General features: G+C 37.1%; 1 protein-coding gene and 1 non-coding gene across 2 annotated transcripts; one reads left to right on the plus strand and one right to left on the minus strand.

The window, feature by feature from the left end:
* Positions 1-4,318: 4,318 nt before the first annotated feature.
* LOC133296548 (uncharacterized) lies at positions 4,319-5,089 on the minus strand. Its single transcript, XM_061495553.1, has 2 exons — positions 4,648-5,089; positions 4,319-4,572 (listed from the first exon to the last, which is right to left on the minus strand). The coding sequence occupies exons 1-2, from the start codon at positions 5,087-5,089 to the stop codon at positions 4,319-4,321; spliced, it is 696 nt and encodes a 231-aa protein (XP_061351537.1).
* A 1,165-nt stretch (positions 5,090-6,254) lies between these two features.
* LOC133296550 (small nucleolar RNA R71) lies at positions 6,255-6,361 on the plus strand. The gene has a single exon (XR_009749523.1). It is a non-coding gene; the product is annotated as a small nucleolar RNA R71 (small nucleolar RNA).
* Positions 6,362-12,345: the final 5,984 nt, after the last annotated feature.

Here is a 12,345-nt window from a genome sequence, read left to right on the forward strand (position 1 = left end):
TTAAAACTGACCATCAGCTTTCGGATGCATTTTTCTTGTCTTCTCATCTCTGCAAGTTTTGCTTCGTCAACTCTTATGATAGCATTGTGTGTAGGGGTGAAACTGGGCCGGGCCGGTTTACAGGGGCTTACGGCTCGGCCTACATCAGGTTAGACCCGACTTAGTATATTTTGTATAATAGGTCGGGTTCGGGCCTTAAAAAAACCTGTTTAATAAAAAGGCCGTAGGCCCACTTTCAAAAGGCCGGACTTATAAGCCTACAGGCCGGCCTATATTGTACTATTTATTTTAAATAAATTAAAATATAGTAAGTATGCCTTGAAGAAAAAAAAAGATATAAATTTAATCAATTGTAATTATTTATAACTTAATTATATTCGATTATATTTTAATAGAAATCTTATTTTATTTCTTATATAGGAGGAACCAACATCTCAACATGTTAGATTGTGTATATGAATATATTAAATTTTTTTTGGGAGAGGTTATTCTTACTACAAGCATCATGACGTGTTTGTTGAATTCATGTAGTTATTTTTTTTTACATAGTATGGATTTGTTTGTTGGATCTGATGAAATATATGTTATTTAGTTTGAGCATTTTTCTTTTGAAAATGACTTAAATGCATATTGTATGAGTTCTGTTATGATTCATGATTGTGTTTGGGCGTTAAAATTATGATTTTTGGTGTAGCAACATAATTTGAGTACTTTGTAAAGTTGATTCATGGTTCTGCTTGGAAGTTAAAAATTAACAGGCTAACGGGTCAAGCCAGGCCATTTTTTTTTTATAAACGGGCCAAACCAGGCTAACAGTTAGACTCATACTAGGCTTGGGCCAGATCAAATTGAAATTTTTTTGACGTAGGCTTAGGTTTTTCGGGGCAAAGCTTGACCCAGCCCAACCCACTTTCACCCCTAATTGTGTGGTCTCTGTTGCGACTTGGTAAGTGCACCATTCGCTAAGTAATAAAAGTGTATCGGAGTACGAGATCGTTCCCACGAGGATTGAGTTTCAACCACTAGTTCGTTAATCGCGGTTTAGTTGGACAATCAATATTTAGATGAAGAAAATTGAAATTAAAAAGAAAATAATTAATAAAATGAAAATTAAAATTCAGAATTAAAAAGCAATTGGAAAGATGATTGATTTAATGATTAAAAACAAGCGTAGTTAGGGTTTCAACTTCCCCCAATCTCCTCTATATGCTATGAATTAAACTGTCAAGAATCTGCTCTTAATATAATGTCAATCAATTCTTTTTAAGTTAATTAGGGCTCAATTCCTTGTTACCCTAAATCTATGTGATCTTGAAAGAACTCTAATTCCCCGATTATTTCCCAAGAAAACATGCATTAAGATCAATAATTTAAAGATTGCACAATTGCTCTATGTCTATCCCTAGATCACAAGGATTGTGATAAATTTATCAAATCAGGGTTCATGAACCAACATCCTTATTGTCATACAATTCCCTTAAATCAATCTATAAGGAGCAAACTCATAGAAAGCATTAAAGACAGATAAATCTATTCAAATATAAAAAGAGAAGAATTCAGAAACAATTTAATTCATAAACATAAGGATTCAATTGAGTTCCATCTATCTCTAACTACAGAAAAACTTAGCCTAGCATACTGAATTCAAAAGCAATAAGAAAGAAAATAGTTCCCCAAGCCTCCATTGGTGTGATGTTGATTTGGCTCCCCAGTGCTCCAACGCTCCACAACAGGATTCCTCCTTTGGGTCTGTGCGTATTTTTCGTGGTGTGTCTGTGAATGAGTTAATTCCATTGACCCCAAGCTCTCTATTTATAATCTTTGAAGCCATATCTTTTAATTCTTCATCAAATCTCTCCACGGATCTCTATCAATTCCTAATCAAATCTTGATTTGTTTCTGTTTTTATTTAAGATCCTGCAGATTGGGCTGACAGATTGAGTTTCAAATCTGTGTTATGATTCCTTTATCACTTCTTAGCACCAAATCTTGTGGATTTACCTTCAAAATGAGCAAGATATCAAAACATTAGCTCAATTTTCAAATCTTTATGATTTTATCATATAACACCTTGAATTCCATGCAATCTACCATATAATTATTGTATAATTTAGCCTAAAAATATGGTAAACCAAGGGTTTATCAAACATTCCCAGATTTGAATATTGTTGTCCTCAACAATTAATCAGAATAAAACTAAGGGAATAGGGAGTAATAATCCTCAATTGCATGGAATTTTGACAGGAATGACTCAATCAGAGACATGATTACAGAGCACTCAAACTCTAAGGAATGATACATCAATCAACAAGATTCATAATTCATCAGTTAAAAGCTGCAACGAAATTTCTTAAGATCAAGAATAACGAAAATTTTCTAAAACACTCCCTCATTAGGAATTCAATTCACTCACACTCAACTGTTTAGAGGGTTGATGTTTCACTCGTATCCCATTGGATCAACACTACCACAGGCTTGCTTATATTCTCGCTCTCCACAATTATTGTGACATCTCTAACAGATCAAAAAGTCTTTACTCAGGTTGTAACTTGGCCTGACTAAAGGAAGGAAAAATTTAGAGAATGAGTTCCAAGATTAAAATCCAGATTCAAAGAGGAATATGTGCAATCGTTTAACAATTTGTAAACAACTTTCTCCTTCTTTTTGGTTCATTCTTCTTCTTTTTCTTTTGAACTTTTCTCTTGTTTGTCGTTCTCTTTTCTCAGAACAAGTTTTCTTCTTTCTTTTCACCTCTTTTCTTTTTCCTTTTCTTTGTTTCTTTTTCATTCTAACTAACCTTACTTCTTTAGCTTTTTCCTTTCTTCCCTGTACTCCCATACATCACAACTTATGTAATAAATTAATTATCATATGTTCCTCAATTCAAATCTGAAAGTTAATCTCAAATAAGGTGAGGATTTATATGGAAAGTGGCTTGTTCATCTTCATAGGTTTTCAAAGAATAAACAGGCCTAGGCTCCAAAGGGTTTAACTAAGGAATGTCAGCAATGGTTGGCTATTGGCCATCTAGTTTAAAGAAAGAACATGCCTCAATCATATCCATAGAATATATCATATACCAATTCAAGCAAGAACAAAGCAAGTTCTAGAGTCTTTCATACAGTGGGATGCACACTCAATAAGAATTTTCTGTATAAGCTCAAAACCTCACGGCTATGAATGCACATTAATTTCCCTATTCTTTATCTTAAAAAAATTTCATCACTAAAGAGAATATTCAATGAATCATGAAAATCATTACATTGATGCTCATTATGAAAATTAAGAAGGTGCATCATCATGCTCTGAATCAAATTAATGATCAAATTTCCTATCAATCTTCCATTTAAAAGCACTGAGTAAAACTTTCAAATTTTCACAAAACAATGGATTGAGGTTTTTATTACTTAAAACTCTAAAAAAAATTAATTTCAATTTCTAAAAAAATGTTGCATTAAGGAAAAGAAAAAAGTTGAGATAGTTCCTTGTACTAGCCGAATGTTTCGTGTATACTCATGCAGTTTCTCTGGTTCATTTAGTAATACCCACTGATGAACTATGCGTTTCCCATTACCAAATTTAAATGTTGCTGGCCACAACAACTGATTTAAATCTAAAAAAATAATCGCGTTGAGAGTTAGGAAGTAGTGGATTCCTCTGAAATAGCATCAATCAACACTATCAGTCATCAGTGCTGAAATACCATACTGCATCACAGGGTTATCTCATATCACAAAAAAAAAAAACAATAACAATCTCAAAAAATGAAAACTGAAATAAAACATGAAAATAGCTAAAGTGATCAGTCATCAAGCTCCTCATCCTCTGCATCTCGCACAATGGCGTGTGTCATGACGGTATCCTCTCCAGCATCATCATCATCATCCTGGCCCTCAGTGGTCGAAAACGTGCTGGTCCCTCTCAGTGCAGCGTCATAGGCATCCTCCTCCTCGGATCCATCACAAGGCTCGGGATGGAAGACTGGTGGTCCATTGGGCCGGTTGATGCAGATATATGCCATCTTCGAGCTCATGTACGCCTGATAATCAAGCTGCCTCCTCTGCATATATCGATTCCTGCGCCGGATGAATCCCACTTGAGTCTCCAGTGCAATCAGACGACTCTCTACTGACGGATCTGACCCTTCAACAGCTGGTGTTCCTCTTTTTCAACTATCACTTGATCACCTTAGTCTCTATCTAATTTTTTTTGTATTTTCTTATTTAATTAACAAAGAAATTTAAAAACGGTAAATTCTAGGGTTGCCTCCCCAGAAGCGCTTGTTTAACGTCACAAGCTTGACGTACCTGACTTATGATCATGGTGGCTCAAAGCATGATCTTGGTGATGACCAAGCTCCATCATTCAGAAATTGTGTCCTACCATAGTGCTCTTCAGCATATGGATGATGTAAAGTAGTCTCAGGAACTTTGAACTTGACTTTTACATGCTTTTCTTTGCTCCTGGGCTTCTCCATTTTAACCTTTGGCTTACCTTCTTGATGAGAATTCTCTTTGTTGTCTTCTTCTCCTTTCTTTTCACTAATATAGTAGACTTGATCTTCTAGTTGAGCTATAGGTGACGGGACTTCTTTGTCAAAGAACTTAAAAATTGCTTTCTCCCCGTCTACCCGTAAGATCTATTCACCTTTAAATACATCAATCAGCGCTCCTGAAGTTGCCAAGAAGGGTCTTCCAAAGATCATTGGAATTGTGGCATCTTCCTCTATATCAAGGATGACAAAATCAACAGGGATGATGAATTTTTCTACCTTGACCAGTATATCCTCAATGATGCCATAAGCTTGCTTTGAAGAGCGGTCAGCCAGTTGCACTATCGTCCTTGTTGGCTTCACTTTAGTGATCCCCAACTTCTTCATCAGGGAGAGTGGCATGACATTGATGCTAGCTCCAAGATCACATAAGACGTTATCCACTTCCACTTTGCCTATAGTGCATGGAATGCTGAAGCTCCCTAGACCCTTGACTTTGGTAGGTAACTTTTTTTGGATGATAGCATTACATTCCTCCGTCAGATTTACTGTCTCACATTCTCGCAACTTACGCTTCGTTGATAACAGATCCTTCATGAACCTTGCATAATTGGGCATGTTCTCTAAAGCTTCAACAAAAGGAATGTTGATCTGCAACCTCATGAATATGTCTAGAAAATTTGAATATTGCTGCTTCTGAATCTCTTGCTTCAATCTCTGAGGATAAGGGATTCAAGCATATGGAGAGAGATCCAATGGCTTGTTCCGTCTTTCTAGAGCTTTCTTCTTCTCCCACTTGAATAGTTTCTTTTTGGCTTTTTCAGGATTGTTTTTGTCAACTTCAATAATATCCTTTGCCTTTTCTTTCTTCTCTTCCTCAACCGATGCTTCTTCATCCTTTTTCTTTTCTTCAGGCTGCTTCTCTATAGGCTGAATCACTGTTCGAATTCTTGTGGTAATTGCATTGCAGTGCTCTCTAGGATTAATGATAGTGTCTCCCGGGAAGGTGCCCTGAGTTCTTTCAGCAAACTGCCGTGACAACTGGCCAATCTGGGTTTCCAGATTTCTTATGGAAGCTTCTTGGTTCCGGAATGAAGCTCTTGTTTCATCTCTGAAGGCATTTGCATTTTGAATATAGTCTGAGGTGGTCTTGGATAGCTGTGCAAAGGCTTTCTCCCACTCTGAAGTGTTACCTTGTGGTGGAGGCTGCTGTTGCACTGGTGGATGAGGATTCAACTGATGATTTGATTTGTAACAAAATCCTGGGTGTTGATTTTGATTTTTCCACCCTGGATTGTAGTTATTTCCATATTTGTTCCTCCCCGGATTATTCTGGTTCTTTTGATCATAATAGATTCCGTTGACTTCAGCATTCTCAGGTGCCTGCATAAAATCACAGTCTTCAGTAGCATGGGCACTTGCGCATAACCCACATGTAACTTGAGGAGTGTTAACAAAAGAGACTTGAGAACTGGCAAATTGCTTTGTGAGAGCATCTAGTTGTGCTTGTTGTTTCTTATTTATTTGTAATATTTGTTCATTCTGGGCCAACAGCGCATCATAGCCGTCAATCTTTATGCTCCCTACTCTCCTTTGTGAGACTAGAGCATTATCGAACTCTTCAGAGGCTAAAGATTCCAACAATTCCAGTGCTTCCTCTGGAGTTTTTGTTTTCAATGATTTCCCTACTGCAGCATTCACCAAGGTTCTTGTGCTCGACGTCATTCCTTAGAAGAAGATTCTTCCTTTCTCCCAAGCTTCAATGCCATGTTGGGGGAACTTTTGGAGTAGTCGTTTAAACCTTTCCTATGCCTCGTACAAGGATTCACTTTCTTTTTGTTCAAAAGCAGTAATTTCTGCTTTGAGCATTGCCATCTTTGAGGCTGAGAAGAATCTGGCCAAGAACTTGGTCGCTAAATCATCCCAGTTGGTGATGCTTCCTTGAGGCAGTGACTGCATCTTGCTTCTTCCTTTAGTGAGCGTGGGAAGAGTCTGAGCAAGATGGCGTCACGTGAGACTCCATTCATCTTCAAGGTGTCACAGTAGAGCAAGAAATTCTCTAGATGATTGTAAGGGTCTTCGTGCTTCCTCCAGCGAACTGATCTTTTTGAATCAGTTGCAATAGTGCTGGCTTGAGCTCAAAGTTATTAGCTCCCACATTGGTCTAACACTACTCGCCGTCTGCGGAACTCGGGCTGGAGTCAAATCTCCCAAAGTTCTGGGAGGATTCTGAATCGCGTTGTTGTCAGCCATAGTTTCTTCCTTTGGTTCCGTCGAGCTTGATGCTTTTGCTTTTCTTTCTTTTGCGCTTTTTTTTCGAGTTTTTTAACTGTGTTTTCTATCTCAAGATCAAACTGCAAGGATAGTGGGTTAACGGTACCTCGCATAAACTCCGAGCAAAAGATTATGCAGAAAAACAAAAAATATAGAAAACAGAAAACAGAAAATTTAAACAAAAAAATATAATGCATGCAAAATATGCAGAAAAATTAATGCAGTAACTATTTTTTTTTTCAATAAAAGAAAATAAAAAAATAAAAAATAGAAAAAATAGAAAAAATAGAAAAAAATAAAAATAAAAAAACATTTTAAAAATTCAAAATTCAAAAAAAATAAAAAAAATAGAATAAAATTATATAAATACAGAAAATTTAAATTGCAGAAAAATAAAAAGTCCAATCTAAAAGGCATTTTGTAACGCCTGACAACTTGCAAGGATCAACGACTGTCCCCACACACTAACACGAGACTTTTCAGCGTGCTTTGTCTTCGCTCGCATACTTCCCGGGAAAACTTCCCAGGAGGTCACTCATCCTAGAATTGCTCCAAGTCAAGCACGCTTAACTGTGGAGTTCTTCCGATCCGGGCTACCGAAAAGTAGATGCATCTTGTTAGTATAGGTAGTACCAATTAATTCTTATAAGCTATTCCCAACTGTACCGTCCCATACCAGCACAGTCTCTGGAATCTCTCTCTTTCGGGTGTTGATTCGATTCATTCATGTACCCCCGTCCCTAGAAGCCTGCCAGGAGCCGCTCCTTGTTTGTGCCCTTTCGCACCGGCAATCACTCTCCGCCATCGTCAGCGCCCGGATGTTACATGCTTAGCTATTTCTAATGATGAAAGATCCAATCCCCGGCAACGGCGCCAAAAACTTGTTGCGACTCGGCAAGTATACTGGTCGTTAAGTAATAAAAGTGTACCGAAATGCGAGATCGTTCTCCCGAGGATTGGGTTTCAAACACTAGTTCGCTAATCGCGGTTTAGTTGGACAATCAATATTTAGATGAAGAAAATTAAAATTAAAAAGAAAACAATTAATAACATGCAAATTAAAATTCAAAATTAAAAAGCAATTGGAAAGATGATTGATTTAAAGATTAAAAACAAGCGTAGTTAGGGTTTCTACTTCCCTCAATATCCTTTATATGCTATGAATTAAACTGTCAAGAATCTATTCTTAATATAATGGAAATAAATTCTGTCTAAGTTAATTAGGGCTTAATTCCTTGTTACCCTAAATCTATGTGATCTTGAAAGAACTCTAATTCCCCCGATTATTCCCCAAGAAAACATGTATTAAGATAAAGAATTTAAAGATTGCATAATTGCTCTATGTCTATCCCTAGATCACAAGGATTGTGATAAATTTATCAAATCAAGGTTCATGCACCAACATCCCTATTGTCATACAATTCTCCTAAATCAATCTATAAGGAGCAAACTCATAGAAAGCATTAAAGACAGATAAATCTATTCAAATATAAAAAGAGAATAATTCAGAGACAATTTAATTCTTAAACATAAGGATTCAATTGAGTTTCATCTACCCCTAACTACAGAAAAACTTAGCCTAGCATACTAAATTCAAAAGCAATAAGAAAGAAAATAGTTCCCCAAACCTCCATTGGTGTGATGTTGACTTGGCTCCCCAGTGTTCCAACGCTCCACAACAGGATTTCTCCTTTGGGTCTCTGTGTATTTCCCGTGGTGTGTCTGTGAATGAGTTAATTCCATTGACCCCAATCTCCTTATTTATAACATTTGAAGCCATATCTTTTAATTCTTCATCAAATCTCCCCACGAATCTCTATCAATTCCTAATCAAATCTTGATTTGTTTCTGTTTTTATTTAAGATCCTGCAGATTGGGCTGAAAGATTGAGCTTCAAATCTTTGTTTTGATTCCTTTATCACTTCTTAGCACCCAATCTTGTGGATTTACCTTCAAAATGAACAAGATATCAAACCATTAGCTCAATTTTCAAATCTTTAAGATTTTATTATATAACACCTTGAATTCCATGCAATCTATCATATAATTCTTGTATAATGCTTCTGGACACGCTCCCTCTCTGTTTGCAACTCACTCTTCGCCGTAGCACAGTTATTTTGTAATTGAATAGTTGTCCATAATATAGCCATTCGAAATTTGGCATAATGGTAAACAACATTCAGTTGAAGTATGCTCTTATATTTGCAAAGAAGGTGAGCCTTGTGCAGTGTTAAAAATTATTTCTTTGTGACAGAAAGGTCACGAGTTTAAATTTGAAAAATAATCTCTTTGTAAATATGTGAAGGTAAAGCTCTGTATTGAATGGGAGTGGTTTAATTCCCATGCAAACAAAAAAAATGAATAATCATATAGTAATACAGTCAATTAATCTTGTCACAACCACAAGTGTTGGTCTTGCTAACGTTTCTTGGAGGAGAAGGACCCATCTAATGAGTCTAGGCTTTGAGTCTTGCTTTTCTACCAAGTACTTGATGGCTGAATGATCAGTGTACACTTTAACCTTAGTGCCTACCAAATATGATCTGAATTTATCAAAGGTAAACACTACAGCCAACAGTTCCTTTTCAGTCACTGTGTAATTGAGTTGGGCTCCATTCAAGGTTCTGCTAGCATAATAAATAGAGTGAAAAACTCTATTTTTTCTTTGTCCTAACACAGCCCCCACTGCCCAATCACTTGCATCACACATCAACTCAAATCGAAATGACCAGTAGGGGCTATTATTATTTGAGCAGAAATTAGCCTTTGTTTAAGCTCTTCAAAGGCTTCAAGACAAGCCTTATCAAACTGAAAAGGGGTGTTAGCTTCAAGTAGATGGCTAAGAGGCTTAGAAATTTTTTAAAAAACTTTTATGAACCTCTTATAAAAACCAGCATGCCCAAGGAAATATCTAATGCCTTTTACATTAACAGAGGGAGGTAACTTTTCAATCTGATCTATTTTTACTTTATCAACCTCTAAACCAGCCTTGGAAATTCTATGTCCTAGAACTATACCTTCCTTCACCATAGAGTGACACTTCTCCCAATTTAAAATCAGATTTGTCTCCTCACACCTTTCTAGCACTTTTCCTACATTTTCTAAACATTATTCATAAGAATCTCCACAAACACTGAAGTCATCCATGAAGACTTCTACAAATTGCTCTATTATATTAGAGAAGATAGCCAAAAGGTGGTTGGTGCATTGCACAGCCCAAAGGGCATCCTTCTAAAGGCAAAAGTGCCATAAGGACATGTGAAAATGGTCTTTGGCTAGTCTTCAAGGGCTAAGGCTATTTGATTATAACCAGAATAACCATCAAGAAAATAGTAAAATTTCCTAGCAGCCAACCTGTCCAACATTTGATCTATGAAAGGGAGGGGAAAATAGTCTTTTCTAGTGGCTTTATTGAGTTTTTTTGTAATCCATATAGATCCTCCAACCAGTGACAGTCCTAGTGGGTATTAATCTTTTCTTCTCATTTTCCACAATAGTGATCCCACCCTTTTTGGGGACACACTGCCCTGGACTAACCCAATTGCTGTCTGAAATTGGGTAAATAACACCTGCATCCAGCCACTTTATGATTTCTTTTTCAACAACCTCCTTCATCACAAGATTTAATCTCCTTTGTTGTTCCCTAGAGTTGCTGTTTGGATCAATTAAAAAGATTTTATGCCTGCAATAGAATGGGCTTATACCTTTAATGTCTGCTAAGGTCCAACCTATAGCTTTCTTAAATTTTTTTAACAAAGCCAGCATATGTTCCTCCTCCAAAACAGTGGGAAAATTAGACACAATGACTGGCAAAGTGTCTTTTTCTCCTAAGTAAGCTTTCCTAAGGTGATTAGGCAGAGGCTTAAGCTCTAAATTGGGAGGCTCTTCAATTGAAGGTTTGGGAATTTTAAACCCTCTTTTGGTAAGCTCTAAGGACTTAAAGTTCTTGTTTTTCCAATTGGGGATGCACCTAGTGTTCAACCATTTTCGACCATTCCTCTACGTCTGCCTTACTGGCCTCCAAGCTCTCACACACTTTGGTATCTAGTGGGTCTACTGATTCTGCCTCAATAATCCTTTGCTGGACAGCATGGTCGATCACGTCTAGCATTGGACACTCCTCTAACTCTTTTGGGTATTTCAGGGCTTTTAAAATGTTAAATTTTATTTGTTCCCCATTAACATTCATGGATAACTCTCCTTCTTTAACATTTATCACAGCCCCACCAATGGCTAAGAAAGTTCTCCCTAAAATTATAGGTACTTCTCTATCCTCCTCATAATCTAAGATGATGAAGTCAGCTGGTAGGATAAACTTATGCACCTTGACCAAAACATTTTCTATCTTCCCTTCAGGAGAAACTTCCTAAATTGAGTATCTTGCTTCTGTTTTTGAAGCCTTTGGGGAAATGGTGAGGAGGTCTATTAGAGACAGCAGGTGTCTCAACAATGGGCTGAGAAGACTGGCTATTTAAAGAAGCTTTTTCCTTTGAATTAGCCCCTACTTCATTGCTATTTTCCATGGTTGCTGATTGCTTTCCAACTGATGTATTTTCAGCTTGGTGTGGACTCTCTTTTTTCTTCTCTTGTTGAAGTGCTTCCTCTACCTTTTTCTTTAATGTTGAAGGCCTTATTACAGCTTCAGGTTGGTTCACAGATCTGCCATTCCTTAGCTTTATCATTTGACAATGTTCATTATTTCTCCTAGGCTCTTCGGTATTTCTAGGCAAGGTGCCAGGAGGCCTAATGCTCATAGTATTTGCTAATGACCTATCTGTGATTCTAAATTCCTAACAGAAGCAGGAATACTCTATACCACAGCTTCCAAACTATTTTGTTTGGCTTCAGTCCTATTCAAAAATTCTCTAAGTAATGTTTCTAGAGAAGAGGAAGGCTGGTAAGGTTGTTGGTTTTGAAGATATTGTGAAGGGGGTTGTTGCCTTTGTGGTTGCTGATATCCTTGAGATGTGAAAGGTGGTCTAGTTGGGCATTTGAGGGACCAACCTGTTGTCCCTTCCCTTGAGAGTGTTGAAAATCAGTGTTTTGCCTCCAACCTGAGTTAAAATTATTGAAAAAATTAGATTGATTCCTAATGGGATTTCCCACATAGAAGACAGATTCTGGGTTGGATGGGCAATTCTCAAACAAATGGGAACCAGTACAAAAGACACATGACTCTTGGGGAATTATTGAAACAGATTGGACTTGAGGTTGGGAAACTTGGTTTTTTACTAAGGTTGACAAGGCATCAAATTTAGCAAACAAAGCTGTAATGGGGTCAACCTTATGCATACCAGCTACTTTTCTTGGCTGAGACCTTTCCATGGGCCATTGGGAGTAATTTTGAGCCATTTGTTCTAACATCTCATGAGCTTGATTAAAAGACCTAGACATAAACATTCCATTTACAGCAGAATCTGCTAAGGCTCTATTTTGAAAACTTAGACCATTGTAGAAGGTCTGTATCAAGGTCCAAGACGGTAATCCATGGTTTGGGCACTACTTAAGAAGCAGTTTGAACCTTTCATACACATCCACTAATGTTTCAATATCTTTCTGCATGAAATTGGTGATCTCAG

The sequence above is a fragment of the Gastrolobium bilobum genome, unplaced genomic scaffold (genome assembly GCF_033153095.1).
Source record: "Gastrolobium bilobum isolate Gb01-03AN ecotype WA unplaced genomic scaffold, APGP_CSIRO_Gbil_v1 utg17070, whole genome shotgun sequence".
Lineage (NCBI taxonomy): Eukaryota > Viridiplantae > Streptophyta > Magnoliopsida > Fabales > Fabaceae > Gastrolobium > Gastrolobium bilobum.